Source organism: Pagrus major, chromosome 11 (assembly GCF_040436345.1).
Source record: "Pagrus major chromosome 11, Pma_NU_1.0".
Taxonomy (NCBI): domain Eukaryota; kingdom Metazoa; phylum Chordata; class Actinopteri; order Spariformes; family Sparidae; genus Pagrus; species Pagrus major.
Window position 1 is genome coordinate 27,764,419 of NC_133225.1, and position 26,660 is coordinate 27,791,078.

Here is a 26,660-nt window from a genome sequence, read left to right on the forward strand (position 1 = left end):
TTCCCAAAACTGGGCTCTTGTAAAGCTGGCACAACTCATGTTGTACACCCAGTGATGTAAAAAATAGTACACAACAGTCATACTTGAAAGTAAATATATTATCATAAGAGTGAAATACTCTAGTACTTGAGTAAAATTCCCAAAGTATTTTATAATAAATGTACTTAGGTATCAAAAGTAATTTTTTTGTCAATAAATTTACTTAGGTGTCAAAAATACAAGTAAATGCAAATGATACATATGAATTGATGAATATAATGTGATATTGTTTTCTTTCTGAAAATAAAACTAAAATTTAAATTAAAAATGAAAAGAAACTGGCTCGTAAAGTGCATTTCAATACGAGTGTGGTAGCAACAGTGCCAAATTGTACCACGAGGCGGCGACAAATGTTACATAACAGCAGCTGGTTTCACTTTGTTGTTGTAGTCCGTGCAATCAGAGCTGCTGGTGTCCTCATTGACCGACAGGGGGCGACGGAGAGAGGAGGCGGGCTCATCTGAACTCTGAAGTTAATTACTGTCAGTATTGTACATCCGCTTAATCCACAATTACTTCAAAATAAAAGAGACGGGTGCATTTCAGTCAAAATGTAATAAATCTGACAGAAATATGAGATTTTGAAAAAAACTAAAACTCCTGGTCTATGCAAAGATGTTCTTTATGGCTGTTCAAGTTAGGTAAAGTTATGAGCTTTACAATAGGGTATAACTTGAACATGATACATTTCAGCATTATTTAATAGGCCAACTAAAATTTACATATCATTTAGGATACATAAAAGTAAATGTAGTAGAGGTATAGTACTTAAATGTGTGTGTCCTAATAACACAGCAGCCATGAAGATATAACAACAACAACAACAATTATACATTTTATTTATGTAGCGCTTTTCATGATACTCAAAGACACTTTACATAATCACATTACACACATTAGGAATTAGGCCTTATAGGGAGAGAAAGTAATAACAAATACTATGGCGCCTTAATGGTAATTAGCACTGACATCAAAGTAAATTGAATGTGCAAAGCTTAGTTGTGAAGGAAAACTGCTTTGTCAAGATGTCAGGTGAATGTGGATATGAATCACTTGGTCTCTTTCCACACAATTAAGAATGATAATCAGTTCCCCGCCCTTTAAAATTAATCATGAACAAACAAAGAAGGTATCAACAGTGACACCTATGTGTGATTACCTGATTTTACATAAGCATTTTTAAAAAGTAGTATTAATCTGTTGCTGAGGAAATCTCTACTTGAGCACTGTACTACACCTGAACATTAAAAATCTCTTCCAAAATGCTTCCAAGTCTATGCCTCTATTTTGAAAGGAACAGGAAGTGGCTCTCATCTTCACTTCCGTCAGTTTCACGGGCTGACTGTTGTCACCAGCAGCTTCACCATCCTCCCGCAGCACAACATTGTATCTGTACCACCACACAATGGGCTGTAATGTCAGCGACGGGCGAGATTAGAGCATCTTCTCGACAGTACTGAATCTGTTTATGGATTTAATGATGATGAAAAAGAAGAAATTCAAGTTCAAGGTGGATTTTGAACTGGACGAGCTCTCCTCGGTCCCCTTTGTTAACGGTGTCCTCTTTTGTAAAGTCAGACTGCTGGACGGCGGGTTCTCCGAGGAGTCTTCACGGTGAGGATGTTCGCTCTGAACACAGCCACGGAGACTGAATTTACTGTCTGCTATCTCACAGGTTAAATCATTTCAGGAGTGTCTGCCAACAGTGTTACGTTATTAGCTAACCAGCTAACAGGCTATGTGAGTAACGTTTGAAACTAGCTGACGTCAATCAGTGGTTTGACACTATAACGGTGTTTTGGATGTTTAAACTCAACGTCCCCTTCCAGTCAGAGCTATTTAAACCGACTGTTACATGACAGATTGTTAGCATTCACTGGACAAAACACACATTAGCATGCTCTGTAATATACATTAATTAGTTTTCATTTTCGAGGCGACATCTGGTTGCATTTCACAAGCTAACTTCCTCGCTGGTTGTGGGATTGATTTCTTTGAATTGATTTGACACGTAACTGCCACAGAGCTGAATACGACTCCTATCCATTGCTCCCAGATCAATAGAGTCACTTACCGGTATGTTCTGCGTTGTCTATGGCCCCTGTTGGCCATAAAATTATCATTGAAGTAGAAGGAAGGTGTCTTGACTGTCTTCTTAATCAATCTGTCATTGATTATCTGATCAGGCAAATGTAAGGACAGTGCAGAGTTGTAAACCTCTAAAAGTCAGTAGGGCAATAATGCTTTTCCAAGTCATTTCTGTGTGATAGATGACAATATAGTCATCACAATGAGATTTCTGTTATATAATAATCAGTGATAATACTATGATTTAGTATCAAACATCTATCATGTCAGTGGTAAAAAAAAAAAAAAGATATCGGTGTCCAACTATCGATTAAAGAAATTGCCTAAAAGTTTCATCCCTAATCGACAGACATCAGACAACATATTGTTGATGCTGACATATCTGTGATATATCAGCAAACTGATATACTGGTTGTGCTGTAGTCCACAGCAGTGTCATGATAATGCTATTATTGCTTTCAAGTTTCGACAAGCAAGAAAGTAGTTTTTCACTTATAAATTACAGTTAAAGTGGCTTTTATCATTTGTCGCCTTATACAAAGGTAAAGCAAGGACTGCAAATGAGATAGTAGGTAGTAAATGAGACATAAAAAGTCAGAAAAGTGAAAATGACATTATTTATTTTTTTATTTTGTCCAATCTAAAGATATTTAATTTACTACTGCATAAAGAGACAAAGTGAAGCAGGAGATCCTTACGACCATTTAACTGGAAAAATGCAATATTTGGCTTTTTTGCTTGAAAATGATTATTAGATTATCAAAATTGTTGCTGATTCATATTCTGTCAATCTACTTACCATTTAACAGTTTTGGACCAAAATCCAGAGGTATTCAATTTATTATTAAATATTCCCATATGGAATGAGAGTTGAAGCTGGAGCCAGTGCATGTTTGGCGTTCTGCTGATGAGTAGATTAATTTCTGTCAATCGAGTAACTGATTGATCGTATAATTGTTTTACCTCTAGTAGGGCAGGCTGTTATGGCCTTAAAATGATATCTCAGTATTTTAATGCTACATCACAATAAATGTTATTCATCATGATATTTTGAAATCTCTTCAGAAGCACTTCATAAATGTCACAGTATTTTAGACCAAATACCTCTATTGATATTGAAGGGAAGACAATTGGTACTTTAGAGTAGAACAGGCTGGTAAGATCAGAGTTTACTGTTATGCAGCCTTTAAAACCAGGAAAAGACAACACTTATGCAATATCACAATATAACGATATCCAAAATCTAAGGTGATTTATCGTCTTACAGTATCTCACACTAATTGTTTAATGTTGATATATTGCCCTGCCCTAACCTCTAGCTGGAAATATTGTCTGGTTTCGCTGAATGGACAAAGTGAAAACTATGTGTCAGACGACAGAAATGTGGTGCTTTACAGATTATGGTTACATGTTTGCACTGCTTTGATTGTTAAAGGGAAATAGAAGATGGGATACTAAATAGTTGGCCATGAAGCACATCACTGTATGCCTGTTACTCAGAGTCACTCTGCAGTCCACAGCACTGCCATGGTAATGCTGTTATTGACAGTCATCTCCTCTGAAACCTGTTGGGTTTTCACTCATTAATTAGACTGCTTTCTACCGGAAAAGCATTTGTTTTGGAGTGAGGCTGTAGAGATTAGATTGCTTGGCCCTGTTATATAACAAGGCCTCTGTTTGCTCTACAGTAAGTAGCTCTTATAAAATGGCTAAATGTGTTGGACGTGAATCAGGATGCCTTTAAGGTCACGGCATTAAGGTCATTTTAATATAGCAACAATTGTCTTTGTAACACCGTGAGATGTTCTTTAATCCCGTTACTCAGACGATGAAGTTCATATGGTTGAGATTCAAAGTAAAACATCCTGTTCTGGCTCTGAAATATTTTAGCTTGCAGAATTTCTACCCTGAGTGTTGTTAAATTAGATTTTTTCCGCAGCAGTTTGATCTGTTGAACCCCTAAACTATGTTTCCTCTGACACTCTTTTGACTGATCCCAACTGTGAGTGTAAGGGAAGTGAGGATTGTTGTTTCATGAGCTTTTCTTTTCCTTTGGTGTGGCTTGTCACAGGGAGTGCACCATTGTTTCTGCCCAAAACAAGTTTCCCTTGTTATATAAATTTGCTTTTTTGAAAGAACATTTCTCGATGACAATCTTTGTATTGCTGCAAGGAACAGGAAAACCTTGCATCAAATCCAAGAAATGTCAAAAAGATGAGTTTTCTGTGTGACAGTGCATTTGTGAGAGTTTATGCTGCAGCTGCCTTTTAAAAGGAGAGCAGCTGTAGTTTAATAAGATAGCTGACCCATGTACAGAGATGAGAGAGACAACTTGTGCTTTAAAGCAGACTTAGTCACACTCACTAATAGTATTTTGCTGAGCTGAGAAGTGCTGTGAGCTACGGTACATGCAATCTAGCAAGAATTCCCAAAGCACACACCGTGTCCAGCTGGCTGGGAGTTCCCTCTCCGACTCAGGGAGTTCACTCTCGGAAATGTATCAGCCTCAGGATGAAGTCAGTGTTTGTAAAACATCGGTCACGCATCTGCTGCGTTTTTATTTATAGTGAGGCAGAGATACAGTGCATAACACGAGCCTGTTTAACGGTCAGTCTTAACCGTCTTAACAGGAATCTGCACACCCTGTTAATGGTTTAAGTCTTATGTCATCAACGCTCATGTTGCACGACAACATTTCTGTCTTTATCCTTCACTCTTTGTCTCTTTTTGTCAGTGCTGCAGATGCAAGCTCATGTCAATATGTCATAATTTGATGCGTCATTGTGATGTGTACTGGTTTAGTGAGGAAAACCATCATCTCTGTTTGCATTCAAATCCAGCAAATAAAATCTAAATGAATGGCATGTGGGGTGTCTTAACAGAAGGGAGTTGGTTAGGTGAGTGGGAGAGGAGAGGACGCCAGTGAAAAAGAGGCCATCTGGGGTATCGTAATGCTGCCCACGCACACACGCTTTTCTCTTTCACTCGATCTCATCCTTTCACTGAGAGACAGCTACACCTCACTCTCATTTTAACCTCTAGTTGTTGGCTGAGGATGTGTGCACACGTGTTTCTCTATTATTCTCATGCCAAAACGAGCTACACATACCGGCGTAATCTTTGGATTCAGCCATCAAATGAATGAATAGGTGAAAACAGGACTGTGACTGTAATTAGCTTCTTTTTTAAGTGGCCAGAAAAATCAGAGGCTTAGCACATAAGCTTGTATTGGCAACTTGAATCAGTAGCCTTAAGCAGGGAAGAGATGCGATGATTGTTAATCCAGTAGTCATTCAACCTAAGTGGTTTTCATTGTTATGTAATAGTGATATCAAAATTAATGAAATGAAATTGTGCTCCCACAGACAGGTGATGTGATCAGGCCAGCAAAAAACAAGTGACAAAGCAGGAAGTCAGTGGTACTCGCCCAAAGAAATTTGCCAGTCAAATCATTGTTGTCTGACAGCAGTTTGTATGGTTGTGAATAATGCTGCATGAGTAGGGTTGGGTGTTGCTTATAATTTGATTACACTTCCAATACAGTTTTTCTTTTGTTTGTTGGTACAGTTACAAAATATTTTATAATAGCATGCTTTTAAGAGTTGAAACATTTATTTCCAAAACCATTTTGTATTTTACCAAAAAAGCCCTAAAGAGTTCTTAAATGTTACATTTGGTGTAAAATCCACCATACAAAAACTTCTCCTTCATACAATGGAGTCAATTTAAAAAAAAAAAAAAATGTTAACACTTAATCAAAGAATAAACCAGAATGGCACTCAGTAGAGCACATGCCTCCGCCAGGGCTCAACAGTCCCCCTTTGCGCTCACTTATAGATACTAGCCGCATTAAAATTTTCATCAAGATCCATGCATTATTCCCCCAAGTAATTGACAAAACTGGAAAACACCCTATCTTGCAGTATTTAAGAAAGTGAGAAAAAATTCTTTGTCTGGATCAGCACCAAGAGTTGAGTCTTTCTTGGGCTGAGACCCATCCTCTATCCAAGTTTCGTGGAAATCTGTTCTGTAGTTTTTGTGTAATCCTGCTGACAAACCAACCAATAAACAGACACGATTGAAAGCATAACCTCCTTGGTGGAGGTAATAAACAAGATTATTAAACTGTTCAGATATTTGACTTTTAATTAGGGCTGCAACCTACTATTATTTTTTATGATCGATAAATCTTCAATTATATTCTTGATTAATTGATCAGTTGTCTGTCCATTAAATGTCAGTGTCCCAAGGTAATGTGCTCAAATTTGTTGTTTTGTACACAACCCAAACATATTCAGTTTACTGTCGTAAAGGCATGAAGAAACCAGAAAATATTTGTATTTGAGAGGTTTCCAATACCCAGTTCTACAGACACATTTTGGTTTTATTGTATTTGATTCTGGTACCAAGCCAAACAGCTAATGAGTGTTTATAATGTGAGTTGTCCAAACCACAAAGGAAATGAAGCAGCTCTTCAGCTGTACGGAGACATGCTCAAATGATGAGCTACATGAGGAGTGAAATCCCAAATCCTGCATCAGTCCCTCCTCAGCTAAACCTGAAAGCATTATTTATTATCTATTATTAGCCTTTGAAAGATCAGATATCATGCAGTTGTTGTGTTGCTGCATGTTGTGGTCTCAGAGTGCTTCAAGACGGTCTAAGTCTTTGTGGTTTCTTCTTACAGGGAGCCAGTGCAAGCCAATTGTGTTCGATGGAGGAAACGGTTCTCTTTCCCCTGCAAGATGAGTGCCAATGCAGGGACAGGTGTACTGGACCCTTGTGTGTGTCGTGTGTCTGTCAGAAAGGTACAGTATGCAGCTACTGAGCTCCAGATTTCAGACTTAAGATATAGATATACCTACATAGTGTGTATATACATAGTGCATAGCTTTGTATGTTCACATGCAAAACCTGATGTTTTGCATGTGAAAATACAAAGCTCAGACAAGGGTTTTATGTGAAAATAAAGGTTATTGTTCTTGTCAGTGTAAACACAAGGCTGGAGAGGAGAGGGACAGGAGAGGAGAGGGACAGGAGAGGAGAGTCTTATCCTTGCGAATAAAATTGCTGTACCCGGCTTAAATTCTGGTATTGGTTACGTAGACTTTTATGTGGCAAATTGAAACTTGAGAGTGAAATGTGAACTCTAAAACAGCAGCAAAGTCAGCAAGCACAGCATTCAGAAGGAAACAGACTCATCACTGTGAAATCTTTTGCCACTCATCCTTTTGCGTTCCTTTAGCCTTTCACATGTGTGCTCATGATATTTGATTATGTATTGTTACATATTTTTATGGATATATAAGATAAAAAACTTAAATAAACCTTCCTGGTAAAATGGATCTTGTGCATCCATGTTGTCTCTGCAAGCTATTTCTGGGGTGTCTTGCCGTTTTTGTTTTAGGACACAAAGCATGTCATATATAGAACCCAGAAAAGCCTTTGTTATTTTGCCTTTATGGTGGCCCCTTTTAACCAGTATTTTGGTATTGGACATTTTAAGCAGTTGCCTCTTGCTTGGTGTTAGAGCTAGGGCTGAACCTAAGCATCTCAAAATGACTTTTTTTGTTATCTGGGATGTGAAAACATCAGATTTTCCCACAGTCAGAGAAAGGAAAAGTGTGCATCCTGCTCGTAGTTCAGTTATAAAAATCCAAACGCACTACGTAGCATCTCTCCGGCTAGGCGGCTGAAGAGTCGATCACAGTAGACAGCAGAAGAGAGGGTTTCTACCACTGTCTGGTTCAAAAGTTGTTCAGAAGACTTCAGACAGTCATCACCAGAGAAGAGATGTCGGACCCTGCCTTAGGCATTTCGGCGTCATGCTGCCCTTATCTATCACCCTCATCTGTTTTCGTCACAGGTAGTTTTGTGGTCATTTGAGACTCAGTTTGTAAAGTTTACAGCATGCAACGCTGTTGCTCCTGCATTGCTGTGTGCAGTGACGCAGCTAAAAAACAAAAAAAAATTCAGGGATTCAACTTACAAAATACAGGCCAACTCGGGGTCTTCTTGACCAATGACTCAAATCATCAACTTTTAGTCGGCAGCCCTCTTTAAGGCCTTACATTATGTAATTTTTTGTTGTTATATTTGTGATATTTTAATGTTACAGTTATGGTTACACTATATACACTTTTCACAGTACGATAACCATCCTGAAAAAAGTTCTCGGTATTCCCATACAGTACCAGGACTGTGATTATGAATCTGTCTCTTCACTTTGATTTGTACAGAGCCAAAACATTTTATTAAACTTCCTTTTCCCTTCCAAATATATTAGAACTCAAATAAGTCTCAAACACATTGGATGAGCAGGTGGTGATCATCACCAATGCAATGTTTTCAGCTTATGACTAAGTTAAGCATGACTTTAGCATTTTAAACTTTATTTAGTTATGTGTATTAATATTTAAATGTTTATGCTTCTATTTTCCAGGAGCTGAAAGGTGGGAAGGCATATGCAAAGGTAAATCCTCACATACTTGTTATACTGTACTGTTATCCAACCCCCATCCCCTAAGCGAAACTCCAGGTCACCTAGATTTACAGTAATCAGCCATATTTATGTAGATAGCCATGTAAGCCCATAGCAAACAGATGGCCGTCACTGCCTGCGGGTTAACTCATTATGTCACTGTTTGATACTTATTATTTACTAAGCAGTTGAACCTCCTCTCGTGGACTTTCTCGACTACAAAAAAGATTTTTCTCCCAAATATTAAGACTGCAGAAGAATAAATTAAGTTTGAAGTTTTCTCTCATGATCTGACCGCTGTCATTTTACATTCAGACTGTCATATTGTGCTGACTGGGCAAAACATGAGTCTCCTGAGAGAAAACAAAGTTCACCCATTGTCATTCTTTCTCCTTCAGCTTGGTTTTGCAGATCTGAATTTAGCAGAGTTTGCTGGCTCAGGGAATACAACCCGCAGATGTCTGCTGGAAGGCTACGATACCAAAAATACTCGCCAGGATAACTCCATTCTCAAGGTAACATTGAAGCTCAGGTGAAGCAGCCACACCAAACTGATTTGACTGTGTGAGGAGGATACCTTTGTGTTCTGAATACAAACCATCCCTGGTATTTTTCTCAACTAGCAGTAAGGCATGCAAAAGGTTTTTGCATAAACATCAAGGATTGCTTACGACAACACTGGCTGGGTTCCCAGTAGTCCATTAGATGGTATCCAAATAAAAACTTTAGGTTACAAAGGTAACCGTGGTTCTCTGATAACATGAGTGAGGTATCTCACTATGGGGGTACGCTCTTCTGCGTAGTCCTCAGAAGCCCAATTTCGTTACACCAGTCATATTGGCTGGCAGTCGTGATGACTGTTTCAAGAGGAGGGACATCCTCTCCCTATAAAAGAGGGTGATGCATAGTCATCAGTTCATTCAAAATAAGCACACCTCTTCCTCGCTTCACGTAAGGAGGGTGGTCTGGTGAGATACCTCACTCATGTTATCAGAGAACCAGGGTTACCAATTGCCAATCATTAGGCTGACAAACCATGACCCCGGGAGGAGCCCACACTAAGCACGGTGTGTGCGAAAGGGAGCACAGTGACATCCAGTGCATAGAACCTTGCAAAGGTGTGAGGTGAAGCCTAACTGGCCGCCAAACATATGTCTTGGATAGATGCCTCTAAACAGGGCCCAGGGACCCCTGCGTTTTGTCCACATACATGCGTAATGCACGCACAGGGCACAATGTTTGTAAACTCTCCTGCTCTGAGGAGAATGGAGGTTGAAAAAGCTGCTAGGTCAAGAGGAAGACACACCAGACCAGGGTTCTTTTATCTAAAGGCCAGATTAGGCTGTAACACAACACAAGTGTCCCCTGTGGCAAACTGAAGACTGTCAGTTTGCACAGAAAATGCATGAACATCGCTGACCTGCTTTGCAGATGCCAGTGCCAGCAAAAGAGCAGTCTTAAGTGAGAGCACTTTCAGATCCACCTGATCCAAAGGGTCAAAAGGGGGGTGAGACAGTGCATCCAAAACAGTTGACAAATTCCACGATGGAGTGAGCTGTTTGGATACTAGCCACAGATGACGAGCACTATTCATAAAACGGCTGACGAGGGGATGTTGCCCCACAGCCTGACCATCAAAACCCACATGGCACACTGCAATGGCAGCCAATTGTGGAGAAGGCTTTGCCCCTATCCAGTAAGTCTTGGAGAAAAATGAGAATTACTGGCACAGAGCACTGGAAAGGCACCTCCTATGACCTTGAACACCAGTCTTCAGACACAAGCCATTTACTGTCATATAGTGACCTGGTAGAAAAAGCTCTTGCACTCTGAATGGTTGTAATGATGCTCTGTGGGAGTCCAACCACATCCAGGTTCAGCCTTTCACGGGCCAAACCCAGAGTGTTAACTGCTCTGGGTGAGGATGAAATATCTCCCCTCCCTGTGATAACAGGTCTCTACGTAGAGGGAGTGGCCATGGCTGGTCGTACAGGAACTGGCTGATGTCTGCCAGCCAGTGCTTCGCTGGCCAATGAGGGGCTTTCAGGATGAGTGATAAGCCCCTCTTTCGCATCTATCCCCAATGGTGCATCCAGATCTCTCAGGGAAAAGAACATGGGGCACTGAGCGTTCTTACTCGAGGTATACAGATCAACATTGGGGCGACCGTAGCATGCCCAAATCTGACTGATCACATCTGGAGGAGTTTCTATTCCCCATAAAGAGGATTGCCTCTGGAAAATAAGTCTCTCTCTCTCTCAGTGACAGAAGGTGGACACTACTCCAGAAAATCAGTCTGTGAGCCAATGTGTGCAACCGAGGGGACCGAAGTCCACTCTGACAGCTGATGTATGCTACCACAGTCGTATTGTCTGACCGTACATGGTGACCCCTTATGAAGAAAAGAAAGTGCCTCAGCGCCAGGGGATACTGCCAGGAGCTCCAGGCAATTTATGTGGGTGACACGAAGGTGAGGACCCCACACCCCTTTCACAATTCTGCCCTCATGGGTGGCTCCCCACCCCTGCAGTGATGTGTCCGTCGTGACCACCTTCCTGGCTAGGACAGGTCCCATTGAACTCCCCTGTCTCAAAAAAAACGGGGTGCTTTTACTGATGAAGTGCTGCCACACAATCCACCAAAACCCTCACGTGACGATGCCCATGACTTGAGCAGTCCAGTCTGAGGGATGCAACCCAACGTTGAAAGCCTCTCATGTATAGATGACCTAAGGGGATGACAGCTATAGCTGATGCCATCAGTCCCAGCAGCCGTAGGCATGTTCTGAAGGGTAACAACTTTCCCAGGGTCAGGCCAATGAAAGAGATTCTCCAATTGGGAGTCAGGATACTCTTTTCCTGATTCACTCTGAACCCTAAGCTCTCCAGGTGCAGCAGGAGCAACTTTGTGTTCTGCAGCGCCCCGACTGGACTCTGTAGCCAATCAAAGTATGTGGCTATGCGTATGCCCTGCTTCCTGAGAAGTGCAATAGCTGTCTCTGTGCACTTGACATACACTCGAGGGCTCAAGGAGAGCCCTAACGACAGGACCATATACTCATAGGTTGTGCCCTGGAAGGCAAATCTCAGGTACTTCCTGTGAGGAGCATATATGGATATGTGGAAAATATGCGTCCTTCAGGTTGACTGAAGTGAACCAGTCGCCTAGGCGCACAATTTGCAGCAGGGCAGTGTGTGTCAGCATTCTGAACCTGTAAGACCTGAGGTGCCCAGTCCCCCCCCTTTTTTTGGCATGAGGAAATACCTTGAGTAGAAGCCACATTGGCTCTGCTCTGGAGGTACAATCTGTATTGCCCCTTTTGTTAACAGCAACGATATCTCCTGTTGGAGTCCCCCCGAGCATGGGAATAAACGATCCTCATGATTAGGCCTCAGCCATTGTCTTCTTAATTTCATCAATCAGCACACTCCCTTATTTTTGACAAAACTAATGAACCAAAAAGAAAAACAGAAAAATCTCCTCAACATTTTGAGCTAATTAGGGTGTGTTAATCTACAGCTCTTCATTGACTTCTGGATTTGCATGTATGATTTCTGTTAAGTACAACTATGCTTGAACCAAAACACCTTTCCTTTTCTAATACATAAAAAAACTAGCAAATGGAAACCATCAGGGTAATTCAAACCTGAATCAATTAACAAGCCTCTTTTTCCTTTCTTAGGTTATCATCAGTACACAGCTCATGTCTGGGGATCCCTGTTTTAAAACGTAAGTTATAGTAATATTATTGAACTTAAATATGGTGCTAAATCTGCTTTGGTCAGCAGTTCGTACTGTATGAAGCCAGTCAGGGTTGGTGTTAGCTGACTTGTTAAGTCATTCAAGAGACTTAACCATATGATCTCATTCAGATTGGAAGACCATTCAATTCCATATGTTTGTTTACTGAAAAAGCTTGTGAATGAATGTGTTCGACACTGAACCTGCTCAGATTTGGATATTTACAAACCCCTCGAAGAAGTTCCCCCAAAAAAGAAAGCTCAGGCATTATCTCCTCCCCCTTTTTGCTAATGGAAAAGTCAAGTGAACTTTTGTAGTCCACAAAAACATTTGTGGAGCTTCACAGCAAAACAAAAACGACTGAAGTGGCTGGGGACCAACCGAAAAACCCCATAAAATGGCTCCATCAAGATCGTTATCCAAGTCGCTGGTAGACCCGAGATCCCAAATCGATTTGAACTGACTGTGTTTACACCCTCGACGCAGATTTCAGCTTCAGAAACCAGTTTCGGATCTTGAAGCTTACGGAGACTTGGAATACGCTGGAAGAGCTGTATGGAGCCATTTTTTTTGTTTTATGTTTATGTTTTAAAACAAGGCCCCATCTACTTCAGTTGTTCAGGCGAATGCTGCAACACTGTTTCGATATGATGCTCTAGAAATGTTTTGTGAACTATATTTTTAATTTTTTAATTTTTGGGTGAACTTATCCTTTAAGAAACCCACACCAACCAGCAGCTTTTTCCTGACCTGGACCGGACTGTCATTTAAAGCTATCTCTTCTTTGTTCTTTCAGAACATCTGTAGATTAAGCACCAGTGTGTCAATTACTAAAAAAAAGAAATCCTAAATAAATCTACTATCAAAATCATTCTGTACTATGTGTCATAATTTTGACATCAGATCTGCTGCTGACTTCATTTGTTTGGGAGCTCTTCCAAGAAAGCTGCTGTAGGTGTGGCACTGACATCTGTCAACACTGTGCTTTGGGAGACTTGGAAAAGTTTCATGGGAACCAAATGACACAGTATTATGCAAGCCTAAATAACTTGCATAATAAATTTCCCATGGCAAAAGCATTGATATCATCTGGGGAATGATATACTATAGGTTGTTATACTAGTTCTTAGGGCTGCAAAATATGGTAAAAAAAAAACCATATTGCCGTTATTTTGACAGATATTAGGGTATGATTCAGGATTAGATGGAAAAGGCTTTTGCATTTGTACTAGTGCTACAGTACTTCATTATAAAGCTGTTTTGTCACAGATTTAACCTTTACCAAAAATTGCAGCTTCTGTGATTTGAAATATACTTTTTCAGTGAAAGTACAGGTCACATACATATGTTCAGAGAATGAAATGCTGCAGAACCCGAGGGCAAAATTTGACCTAAAAAATATTCAGTAGCCTGTATGTTTATGCCAAAAGCTTGAATTCCAACATGTATTTAAATGCTGAGTATCTCAGTACTGTACCTTTACTTTTAGCCTGCATTCTGAATGCTAATATTTTATGAAATAACATTACGGTACTTCCCTTGATTAATGTTTTAATCATCTCTTCCTTAATGTCTCACAGTTTTTTTTCTTTCTCACTTGCTTTGTAGTAATGTCTTTCTTAAGAATGATCTGAATGATGAACACAATGAAATACAAGAAAGGAGAAAACAAGTCTCATTGTCTCTCCTCTGTCATCAGGCCTCCCTCCACAGCCACAGTGATCGGGATCCAGAGTGATGGAGAGAGCCTGCTGGAGGAGAGGAGGGGAGGGGACTCACAGAAAGGCTGTTCTGGTGAGACCAATCACGCCACATTACACTCCTCTGCTCTGCTTAGTCATCCCACTGGCTTTTACAAACATTTACAGACAACTGAAAGAGCACACAGTCTTCGCTCTGGAGTTGTATTCCACTTTCTTATTAGGCACTGGTTCTCTGATCAGCTCTCCTTTGTTATGTCATGTTCCTGCTAAAAATTGGTTTAGATTTATGAAGGAATTACATGGATATCATACCTCCCTAATAACTCTCCCAACATTTTAGCTTGAAATCACAAGGCTGAAACTGATTTTTCATTTTGCTTGGGTCCCATCTGCATAGTTGTGTAAGCTCTCTGTGCATGAGTGGAGTTGCTTAACATCACCTCATCTGTTGTTATTGCAGCATCAATTTCAGCTATATGTGGCTATGTAGCTAGAAGATCGAACCAACAATAATGCAAACAAACTGATAGATTTAAAGTAATTAAATTAAAAGTATTTAGTTACCCTTATAATCTTAGAATGGTTATAATTCAAATTTACTGGGCAAATTCAGAGTAATGGAGGGTATCATTTATTGTAAGTAGTAATTTTGGATAGAGTGCTCTGTTATATTTAATAAATAATTGCTTCATTACAGTTCTGCCACAACAAGAGAATCTCCAACACTTACTAAATGAACTGTAGCATAATCTCTGATTTACTTGCCTCCTTGACATATTTCACCACAGTAATGATCTAGATTTTCAAATCTACCAGAAATTAAATTGGGTAAAAAACACATCAAAGTAGTTTTATCTTATATGAGGATGATATTTATTATGACAGAACTCTTATTTTTAAACAACGTATTCTGATTGTTTTAAATGAGAAAAATATGACGACACCAGTCAAAATGTCATACGGGATAACGGTAACGAGTTCTCAAAACACTATCATATATAAACTTTTGAAATCAATAATAACATAAAAATAGATAAATAAATTGAGGCAGTTACCAATATTAAGAGCTCAAAAATATTTTTTTTCAGTATAACCTGCTTGACATGAGCCTATTTGTTCAAGTTCCTTACCGCCATTTTAACTCTGCAATGTGATTTTAGCTGCAAAATGTATGACAATCTTTTACAGTACTTTGCATCAAACTATTTATAATAATATATAATTCCATAAAATGAAATTGTTTGTTTTAAGGGAAAAAATTAACAAACATAACAATCAACTGGATGTGATATTTTTGTGATATTTAACTGCATTGCTAACACTCTTACAATAATGCCTGTGGCAGAGATGACATTAGATTAAAATTAGTTAGATTAATTAAATATTAGATTAAGTTGTATTTGTTTTTTTGTAGGTTTTTCACATTTCACCATGAGGTCCAGATAGTTATCTGGTATGATATTTTGTGACTGTAATGTCTAATAACTCCTAAACTGAAGATAATACCTTTAATACAGTTCATAACATTTAATAAACAGAGATAAAGAACATTTTGAACACATCAAGACGAGCATCAATTTGACAATGCTGTCCTGCAATCATGTGCTGCAATTATCATGGAGTTATTCCAACTTTATAAAATCAGCCTCTGTTTTTTTGTTTCCTAATTGACAGGTTAATTAATTATGCTTCGGATATTGATCTGCACTCATGTCTCTCCAGCATGATCTTATCATACTTCATATGACTGCAATTTATCTACGATCCAGCATTGTGAAAATATTATTCTTGCAACGGCCCCTTTCTGCTACATTTCACTCCTGTTTCACCCCCCTCACTCTTGTTCTGTGTGTGTGTGTTCATGTGTGAAACATTGCAATGCCTGCTCCTCCTAGAAGCTTCAGAGTGTAGTGCATGTATAATTTAAACTGGTTCTCTTTTAGATTAGCTACAATCTGCTCTGACCCTGTGGGCTCTCACATGGTTAAAAATAGGACTGTGTGCAAGCCCGTCTAGGGGGTTTGTGTGTTTGCATGTGCACACCACGTGTGTGTTCGTCTGCTGAAAACAATGCTCTTTCCCATCAGCATCATCATGGCTGTGCATGTTTACAGTGTATGTGCTGGTGTGTTTCATGTGTGTGAGCAGTATCAGATCAAATGAGAGGTTTTTTATATTATGAGCAATTATGGTGTATTATTTTGTAGATGACTTTGTCAGTTAGTTTAGTTATGTATGCTAATCCTCCAAGACAAGTATGAACAGGAGATTTTATCTCAGGAGATATTGTGTCAACCCTGCATAGGGTCTCCACTGGAACCAACAAGCTTCCATAAATGGGTGAAAGTGACCTGTATTAGAATTGGAATCAGTAGATTCTGTTGATAATAAATAAATGGGATCTTTGAATTTTGCACAAAATAATTACTGGAATTCTAACCAAGAATTATAAAGATTACAAGTCTTTGTAATTATTTGCTTTACGTTTGCTTTAACGTATTTTGAAATTAAGGTTGATTGCACAATGTAATGGCTATAGAATACTAATAAGCCTAATTACTAATACATTTTGTTCCCTATAAATGTTGCTTTACCTCTGCAATTTTGTCTGCCATGAGGCACGAAAACTCCTGTGAAAATGAGCCTGGCACCATTTCTATCTTCTTATACATCTCCATGATAGACTAAATGAATGATTAAACTCATGTTTTGTCCTGCATCATTGGTAGTTCTCACTCTAAGGAAAACAGAAAGCGATACAGTTGTCTGTTTAAAAATAGCATTTCACACTACCTGTTTCTGGCCAAGATCATTGCACACTGGTTTATTTACATAGAAGTAAGCTATTATGACTATTTTACACACTTGACACTTGATCACGTGATCTTCTTTTCTTTATCATTTGAGAGATATATATAAAAAAAATAGATTTTTGAGGAAAATTTGGAATATAACATATTTACATCCCCAAAATATTGGAGAAAAAAAACCAGTAGCGGGGTAATTTTTGACCCACCGAGCAGTATCAGCTTATACCTTTAGATAAAGTTGCTATTTTCTCCTGTGTCGCAGAGACAGGGGCCTTTTCTCCCTCTTCTGCAGACACTTGAACTCTGAACTTTTACTGTCTGGCAGCTCAGCCTTTTGCTAGTTTGGCTACTTGACATTAAAATGGTGGCACACATGTACATGCTTCACGTGGGTAAGGGTAAAAAGACTCAAACTTAAGAAACTATTGTACATACCATTTCATCTCACGTGTCCAAAATGTCCTAAAACTGCTTTTCTAGGTTACTTTTTCCTACATGTTTTAGTGTAACAGGCGCACTGTTTATAGTAGATTATTGTTGAACCACCTCTGCTCAGCTCCCATACTTTATCATATGTAATAGTATTGAATGAGAAGCTACCCTGTGATTCCCAGCCAGTCTTCTAATGTGTTTATCTTTGCCACAACCCAGGCAGAGCTACTGCTGTGTCCAGATACTTTCCAACTTGCTCATTATGTTGTACTAAAGGACAGCGTGTGGGAGGCAGAGAGAAGTTTTCTCTGTTGTTGGAACTGTTGTCTGTTGGCAGAAATAAGCAACAACAGCCATTAAAAAAATCCATGTTGTACACAATATAGATACACTATTTTGGTTGCCATGTAACATTGCAGAAACCAGGTCTGTGTCTGTGGTCTCAGCTGAAACCTACACAGAGATCTTATTCATATAAACACGTGCTTCATAGAGCACATTTCTGGTCTTGTCTGTGTGATCTGCAAGGAAGAGTGAAGTATGTTGACACATATTATTGACCATTTAAAGAATGAACGTGATGCAGGGAGGTGCTGCATTTTTCAGATTTTTACTGTGTTGCTGTTGAAATTTTGGTTGAGCAAAATTGACCACAATCACCTTGTTCAGCTATTCCTGCTTTCATTCACAAAAACACAATCCAAACCAAAAATAGATCTGGTATGTTGAGCTTAGAATGAGCCATGGTAAGTAAACAGAGTGGGCCTCTACAGGTTTAGTGCTTTGGCACCAGTTTCTCTCTGACTATACTGTATGAGGAGGCATAGCTGTACATGTAGTGTTTTGACTGAAATGATGGTAGGTTTTTGCAACATAACAGACTTTTGTAGAGCTTTAAGACCTGACTGTCTTTTCTTTTGTTTTTTCTCTTCTAGCAGAGAGTCGAGAAGGGAAGTGTCCAGTTGTTTCTGACGATCTCGGGGGCAGCTGCCACTCCCGAACATCCAGCTATGCCAGCCAACAGTCCAAACTCTCAGGTAGGGGCAACACAGGTACAGAAAATGTAAATGATTTTTGTTCTGATTTCCTGTTCTTGACCTAACAAGGATGGATGGTAATCCGTCTGACCATTTTTGCAGATATAATGTATATATAGTTGTCCAAGCTGGCTTGGTGAGTGACAGACTGCCAGCCTTTACTAAATAACGCTTATCTTTTGCTTTCCTACAATCATTCTACTGGCGATAATGTGTGTGAGGTCAAACAGAGAAAAGTGTTTGACTAAGGAGAAAGGAAGTGAGTGATAAAATTATTTTCCAGTGAAACTCCACCAGAGCAGGCCAAATCTGAGGCTCGAGTTTCCATTAAAGGCAGATCAGATGACTGTAATAAAAGATCGGAGGAAGTGGAGAGATGCACTGAGAACAGCTCTAATGACCCTTTAATTCTGAATTTGAAAGTGTACTTCCTGCCACATATAACTCTTGATAGATTTATCTGAACCACATATTAGTGTGTGGGAAGTTTGCTCTTCCATGGCTGTAGTGAACTGATGCCCTGAGACGTGTCTTGCTGGAAATGGCTTCCTGCAGACACGAAGAGCATGTCAGTGTGTGGGTGTCCCTGCACTGCTTTAAATCTTTTAACACACTGCTCGACAAATCAGCTCGGCAGAACAGCAAAATGAGTTTTGCGAGGAAAAAAATACTGTATATTAACATTAATTCACAATCATTTATGAATCAATGTTTTAATTCAGACATTAGGCTGTAAATCTGTATCTTCTCCTAGGAGTGTCTTCCATTAGTAAAGCAATTATTGGAGTTTTTATCTGCATATCAAATTGATCCTCTGTCATTAATGTTTAAATGCAGATTAGAGTATTGCTCCATAAATCTGTAATGTTATGAATGTATCTTCGGTTTAAGAACTGTTATCTATATTATTAAATGAAACCATTACCCATCTCTTAGGCTACAGCACAGGTCACTCCCGCTCCTCCAGCATGTCAGAGTTCAGCCACCGACGGAACCATTCAGTGGGCAGTACTTCAACGGGCATCGGCAGCATCCCGGAGCCCAGCGAGGACCGGGACAGAGAGCCCAGACCCTGTCCTGCTCTACCTGAACACCCAGTCCCCACAGCCACCACTAGCAACCCAACGGGTACACCAGTACGGAGTGCCTCATCGTGTGAACGACTCAACAGGTGCTTCTTAATTTATTTGGCAAGTAGGGAGCACACGGAAATGTAATTTATGAAAAGTAAATACAGATGTCATCATTGTCATAGTCCAGAAACCAGTCAGCAAGTCAAATCAAATAGAGTGGCAGTAAGTTATTCTAGGGCCTTTCTGAAACAATGCTGACTTACTGACCAAGTGCAGTTGCGTGATGTGTTTGTCAAAGAAAACACTCCATCATTTGTACGTTTGTGCAACTACTACAAACGTAAACTGCTCAAACTAAAACAGACATTGAAGTGTTGGATACTTACAGGGACTGTTGCCAACATTTTTGCAAAGAAATGCGGCTTCCAAGGATGTTGATTATGAAACCATGGTTACGAAAAAGTATAATAGTTCCAGTTTCCACAGAGAGAGAGGGAAGTTTGTTCCGATGCTTGCAGCTGCCCTACACTTCAATGAAAGGTGCTTCATTGAGCTGCCAGTCTGACTACAAGCAGAATTACACTCTATACTGTGACGTAGTGGGAGTGGGGAGGGTCCGGTTTAAGACAGACCCACTTCACACCTGATACCTTTGTCACATTTGAGGAAACAGCTGCGAAGCAGAGCAGCGGAAAAGTATCTGGGTTCATTATGTGGTGGTCAACAGGGGCTCCTTGTATTTATAAAAATGTTTGTCATTGTGTTTGTGGGGTCTAAAAATATCCAACCATGAATCAACCTCCCCAAACTCAAGACTGGGGATAGTTTTAAGAACTTTAATGAATTAAAGTGCACCAGCCTCTTTAAAGACCTGCATTCTGTCATGTAGGTCTCTTGGCATTATTACATCAGACATTTCAGCATGTTTTACTTTATCAAGATATTACTTCAAGGTTTTTAAAGGAATAGTTCCACAGTTTTTCACATTCTTTTTGAGTTAGATTAGAAAAAGGCACCCCTCTTATATCTGTGGATGTAAATATGAAACTACTGCTAACAGCTTTAGTCTCCATTGTCTGCCTGCTAACAGAGATTATCAGATTCAATATGAGAAAGAAACAGCATCTTAAAGGAATAGTTCACTCTAGAACGAAATTCAGTCATTATCGACTCACCCTTATGCTGATGAGATCTCTGATGGACCTTGCTTTAAGTTTGTGGTGGAAGCCATTAGTGGTCAAACAGACACAAACTGACTTTCCTGTATCTTCCTCTCAGACACCCAGTGAAGCAGGACTCTATGGAGTCTCAGCTGAAGAGAATGGACGACACGCGGGTGGATGCTGACGACGTTGTGGAGAAGATTCTCCAGAGTCAAGACTTTACACCCAGTCTACTGGATTCCAGTACTGAAGGTAGGCTACTCATCCAGGGAAACAGATGTCTAGAATGACCATGTTTATGACCATTGTATACGTTTCTTAGCAGATTTTCCCCATTTAATATTGTCTCTTCAAGGAAAGGTTAAAGTTATAAAATTCAACTTTATTATCATACACTATAGTAGAAATTATAATCCATTACATGATGGACAGGACAGTAATCAGTTACCATTTTGAAAACTGTTCTGTAGAAGTAATTGTGAATTATACATTTGCTGGTTTCTGCTTCTCCAATGTGAAGGCTGGCTGCTTTCCTCTGTTTTAATTGTGAAGTGAGTACTTGTTGAAAATGTTAGCTTGTGCTCTGGGAATTTGTGATTCACATTGTTTATATACCTAACATCAACACTTAGCCCATCATTTTATTTACCTATTGATTATTTTCTTGATAAATCTATTAATAAAATAATAATAATAAATGCCCATCCAAATTCCCCATAGCCCAAAGGGAGATTTTAAAATGTCTCATTTTGTTTGACCAACTATATAATGATATACAAGAAAGAAGGGCAGAAAATGTTCACATTTAGGAAGCTGATGTCAGCTGATGTTCAATTTTCACTTGAAATTTGACACAAACAACAATTAAATTATGAAAAGTTGCCAACTTATTTTCTGACCGTCAAATTATAAATGTACGAATCATATCAGCTTTACAAATGAACAAAAATGTGTTGTTCACTTGTATAAATCTCACAGCCATTTTGGACAACACAATAATTAACTCCACAGTATTACATTACCCCATGAGTCAGTCTGTACTTTGAGGAGTAGGGCATTTTCTTTCTTTCCAAGGTTTCATCCAGCTCAAAGCTAGGAAAAGAATGCTTCTGTCAATACATGATTATTTTTAGATTGCCTAGCAACTGGCTGCTCCTCATGACAAGAATTACACAGGAGGCTGTGGTTGCTCTCTGTACTGACCACGTTACTACAACTGTGTCTGTTTCAGAGGAAGGCTTGCGTCTATTTGTTGGCCCTGGGGGAAGTACAGCCCTTGGAAGCCATCACCTTCCCACCAGGTGAGCTGAGGATATTCACTGAAGTCTTATTGAATGATTTGTTCTTCATAGTAGAGGTCAACAATAGGACCTTTTACAAACTGTTGTTATGGGCTGAACTTGGTTCCAATAGTTGCCGACTGTGGGGGGGGTCTACGTCACCATTTTGTATGGAGGTTACACTGAGTCAATCCTCAATCCTCAGCATTTGAGGGCCACTTCTGCTGAAAATATCTAAATCCTCTTAATCTCCCTCTCCCTCTTAATCTAAAGTAAACAAATTGGCACAGACAGGTAACTGCTGTATGTTAATGTTAGACATGCAGCAGCCATACATGCACGACAGACTTTAATTAATGTCACGTTTTTCAATGTAGACTAAGTGAGAATAACGTTACATCAGAGATATTTTTTTTATAAATTAATTCTCCACTCCATGAAATACCTTCCACACATTACTCCTGCGATAGGGTTAGTAAACATGGCACTACTGTTAAATCTTTGCAGTCCCGGGGTAACGTTAAACGTTGGAACAGCTGATTTTACCTGAGGCTGACAAGTGTGGCATTCAAGTCATATCTAGTCTTGCATAGCCAGACCTCTCTCATTTGACCTGTTTTCAGTTTATCTAGTCTTGAATATGTAACGTGACACCATCACCTTGTCCACGATAGGGACAGGGCACTGAAGGCAGGCAGGAAAAGAAACTATTCTGTTAACGTTACGTCACTTAATATTGTACTTACCAATGTGGCGTTCTCTCTTCCAAATAATCCAGCCACGTGACTATCCATCCATTCATGAAATTATATCGCACACTCTAGGAACCTCCTTACCCCGGGAATATGCGAAAACATTAATGATTTGTAAGAATGGTATTTAACAATGTAACAGGACGCTCCGCAGAAGTAATCCTGGCCACAGAACAGCACATCGTCCATTGTACATAGAACAGATTCCAACGATCTAATCCACTAAATCACACGTTTCCAGATTTTGTGTCTTGATATCAAACAGACAGCTACTGCCAGCTTTTCAACTCAAATTAAAGACTGTGTCCCGCACATCTCTAAAGTTACTCTATTTTACCAGCGTTATAAAGCCCTTGTTTCACAGTAACTTTTCAATATTCTGTTGTGCCTCTCCAGCTTTCACCAATAAAAAATAATCACCATTAATCAGCTATCGGCTTCTTCCTTCTACCGTTATTATATCACCCTTTAAAAATCCACCATCAGCCGACCTCTACTTTATAGATGATGGAGAGAGAAGTTGGAGGTGATTGCGAGAGTAGAAGGTTCAACCACACATCAATAACTATTAGATGAACAGCCATTATATTTGTACAAACCTTTCCCATCAGGTCATCACCATTAGGTTGGCATTTTTGGTTTCGAGTGAATGTCTAAGAACTATTGTATAGATTGCCTGGACAGTTCTGTGCACACATCTATGCCCCCCTCGGGCTGAATTGTAATCATTTGGGTGGTCCCCTATTTTTCCATCCACGGCCATCATCAGGAAAAAGTTATGTATTATGACTAAATACCTGCAAATGTTAGCATGTTCAAATGCTAAACTAAGATGGTTAAGTGGGTAACCATTGTACTTGCTAAATATCAGCATGTTAGCATTGTAATCGTGAGTCTGTTAACATGCTCATGTTAGCGTTTAGCTCAAAGCTGTAGCTAGACTTTACTTTAACAAGTGGTAATCTATACATTTTAGAGTGAGTTACTTCCAGTAGATGCAAACTACAACAAGTATTTAGAAAAAATAAATAATTTATACATGCTCGGAATCTGCATTGTCAACAGAAATTAGACATTCGCCTGATCATCTGTTAAACCTAAGTCCTTAACAAAAGTAATGAAGGGTCTCCATATACTTTCAAATACATGCTGTTTGGCCTTCAGGGTATATGTCATCCTTTCTAATGGGATGCCCGATAACACCTTATCTTATCCTTTGAGTAGTGCTTGGTCTGTGAATGGATTTCCATAGCAGTGCAATCAATTTTTAAGTGTAAAGCAAGCTGTGATCTATAAATGTTTGTTCCTTTTTTGCTAGAATTATGCTTCTCTGGATACAAGCCCAGCAGAAAAAGATTAGGGTCTAGTAAGATTTGTTTTGGAATGATCTTCTCTGTTATAGCTCTTACCTTCTCCCAAAAGGTTTGAATACTTCAGCATTGCCAAATACAGTGAAACAATGTTCCTGTAGTCTCCATACATTTTGTGCATATGTCTGGTATGTTTTTAGTGTTTCGATTTAAATCCACTGGTGTCATATATGATCACATTAACCATTTATACTGTATTAGTTTAAGACGTGTATTTATTAACATTTTATGAGCACTCATCGGTCCGATGCGGTGTGCCCATTCATAGCATCCAATGCCTCTGGGATCCCCAAGAAGGAACATGGGACTTGTCTCGCTGCGCTTTCTGGCAGGCCCACCAGTCTCACCTTGTTTGACCACAACCTGGTTTCCAAGTCCAAGAGTTTACTCTCCATCATCTTACTTTTTGACTCCAGTGTCCATACTTCAGCTTGCAGGCTAACTACTTCATCTTCGGTGCCTGATACTCGCAACTCCACCTGCGATACACATTCGGTGAAATCACTCACCTACTTCCTCAAATCCTCTATCGTCGTCCCAATTCCATCCAATCTTGCTGAAAACGCTGCTTTCATGGAGCCTATAGCAGCCAGCATTGCATCCGCCTTTGCATCCTCAAGCTCACGTTCTCTGCTAGCGACCTCTTCTGCCATATCCTCGTGAGCCTTCTGTGTTTGACCACAATCACGATAATCAGTTAACTTTGGCTGTTTGTCACTTTATTCTTTACTTTACCAACTTTGCTGCCCCTCGGCACTACAGTGTCCACACTTGAACTAGATTAAGAGGTTTGTTGCAAACAAGTGTTTTTAGTAGAAGTTGTAATAGTTATAGCAGAGCAGTGTAAAAACGTGACTGTCTAGGTGGCCGCCATAACCGGAAGTGAGCAGGCTTTATTTACTACACATTTTGGCCCGTCTTTTTTTCGGCAAGATGGCCAGAAATGTTTGATGAATAAAAAGCTTTACTGGAAAGAGCTGCGCAACATTCTTTAATTCTGAATCACTTTCTATGTACCATGATTTTTTTCCTGCTAGTTTACTTGCACCAACACCTTTGATGATTTTTAGCCAAACAGGCCCATCTGTGATATCTTATATAAATAATATGGGAAAGCATGTCTACTTAGTCAGCCTGTTAGTTTAACAGGTTGTTTTGTTCATTTGACGTCCTATTAGGCAAGTGAGTTGGCCTAACATTACCAATTAGCCCAAAGTGACATTGTAGGTGCAGTAGGTAATGTTTGGTGGCTCTTGGATGCTGGTACACAATGTTGAGCCAAACACCAGTTGTTGAGAGGGTGCCAACCTAACGACACTATCTGTGCTCCAACTCTGACACATAAAAAATTAAAAACCTCATACCAGAGGGCTGCTAATTAGTGACTATTGGTGAGACAGGTGAAAAGAGTTATAGTGATGTTGGTTGGACAACTTGAAGTGCCATGACATCCAAAGCAAGTCGCCCATAAAGCCAGTGTGGCCAACCGCAGCAGTTTAAGTTTAAGCAGATACAATGTAGATATAAGGGTGGGTCATTCGGCTGAGTTATCTATTCTTTGCTATGGTGAGAGAATTAGTTAAAGGCAAATTAAAGCTAAGCTAGGTCAAAGTTAGAGAATGGTGTTGCCCCAAATAAGGCCCTGTAGATCCGACAGTGCAGCCTTAAAGCCACTGCAGGGCATAGTGATAGGTCAAAACACGATTTAGCATGAATAACTGAATAAAAGAGGGAATAATATGTGTTGTAAATTGTCAGTTCTACTGTGTCATAGGTGAGCCAGTTATTATATTGTGTTGCTCATGTTGTGTCTTCTTGTCCTCCTAGGGTTGGTGCTGGAGCGTACGAGCAGGTGGTGATTAAGCGTTAGACCTGCAGTCTCTAACAGGTGGACTCACACTGCTTACATGAAAAAACTGGATGCAAGGCTGTGTCTATTTGAATCTGCATTCCTACAGCACACACTATACCTGATCAGCAGTGTCTGACATGAGCACTCTGATCAGTCGACGTTACAACAGCGCCCTCCTGTGTTCATATCTCCTACACGATACTGTAGCTCCCCTGTTAGATTTTTAAGAGTGAGAGGTGGACAGTTCTCTCAGTTAAAAATACAAACAAATGAAACATTGACCAGATTGTTCAAAACATTGACATATATGTACCTGAAACTGTCCACTCCTCATCAGGAACTGGAAGAAAACAATTGAACTTTCTCTCTAATGAAGGACACCAGGACGAGCTGTGTGTGCGCATCATCTACGCTGAAGAGGAGTACACGATGCATTTTCAATACATTCCTTTTGTCTCTCCGAGTTTGTTTTGGACTACCTTTTCTAAAAGGATGTCCTATTTAATATTCGCCTATAAGCTGCTAAAAAGCTGTAGACAACAGTTAGATGATATTTTACTACACAGATGAGGCATCAGACCTGAGCTATTTGACGTGTGAACGTGGACAGTGTTTGAATGTGTTTATGTCTGTGGTAAGACCACTTCTATTAGTAGTAAGAGTTATCCTGTTATCTTGAGGATGAGTGGAGAGATGTGACATGATCTCTTGTAAGGAGTGCTATATTGGTACTTACAAAGACAAACTGGGAAAAAACGTGCTTACTTGATATCATAAAAGTCCTTGTTCTTATTTGTTTGGCACACTGCTGAGGATTGTATTAGAATATCCTGCAGCAT

At 39.6% G+C, this 26,660-nt stretch overlaps 1 protein-coding gene across 2 annotated transcripts; it reads left to right on the forward strand.

Annotated features, from left to right (window-relative positions):
* The first annotated feature begins 1,467 nt into the window (after window positions 1-1,467).
* fam102bb (family with sequence similarity 102 member Bb) lies at window positions 1,468-25,903 on the forward strand. Of its 2 annotated transcripts, none has more exons than XM_073476504.1 (11): window positions 1,468-1,653; window positions 6,815-6,935; window positions 8,570-8,599; window positions 9,007-9,123; window positions 12,291-12,337; window positions 14,049-14,143; window positions 18,230-18,331; window positions 19,268-19,502; window positions 20,683-20,819; window positions 21,799-21,868; window positions 25,797-25,903. In XM_073476504.1, the coding sequence occupies exons 1-11, from the start codon at window positions 1,508-1,510 to the stop codon at window positions 25,837-25,839; spliced, it is 1,143 nt and encodes a 380-aa protein (XP_073332605.1). In that variant the 5' UTR covers window positions 1,468-1,507; the 3' UTR covers window positions 25,840-25,903. The 2 variants fall into 2 exon arrangements, with proteins under 2 accessions (XP_073332605.1, XP_073332606.1); XM_073476505.1 differs by having other exon boundaries at window positions 18,233-18,331.
* The last annotated feature ends 757 nt before the right edge of the window (window positions 25,904-26,660 follow it).

Bases quoted from the DNA above. Each gene is read 5' to 3' on its own strand.
- fam102bb (XM_073476504.1), top strand. From the start codon at position 1,508: ATGGATTTAATGATGATGAAAAAGAAGAAATTCAAGTTCAAGGTGGAT. The intron at 19,503-20,682 runs GTGCTTCTTAAT...TCTTCCTCTCAG, and splicing joins TCGTGTGAACGACTCAACAG to ACACCCAGTGAAGCAGGACT. The intron at 21,869-25,796 runs GTGAGCTGAGGA...TTGTCCTCCTAG, and splicing joins AGCCATCACCTTCCCACCAG to GGTTGGTGCTGGAGCGTACG.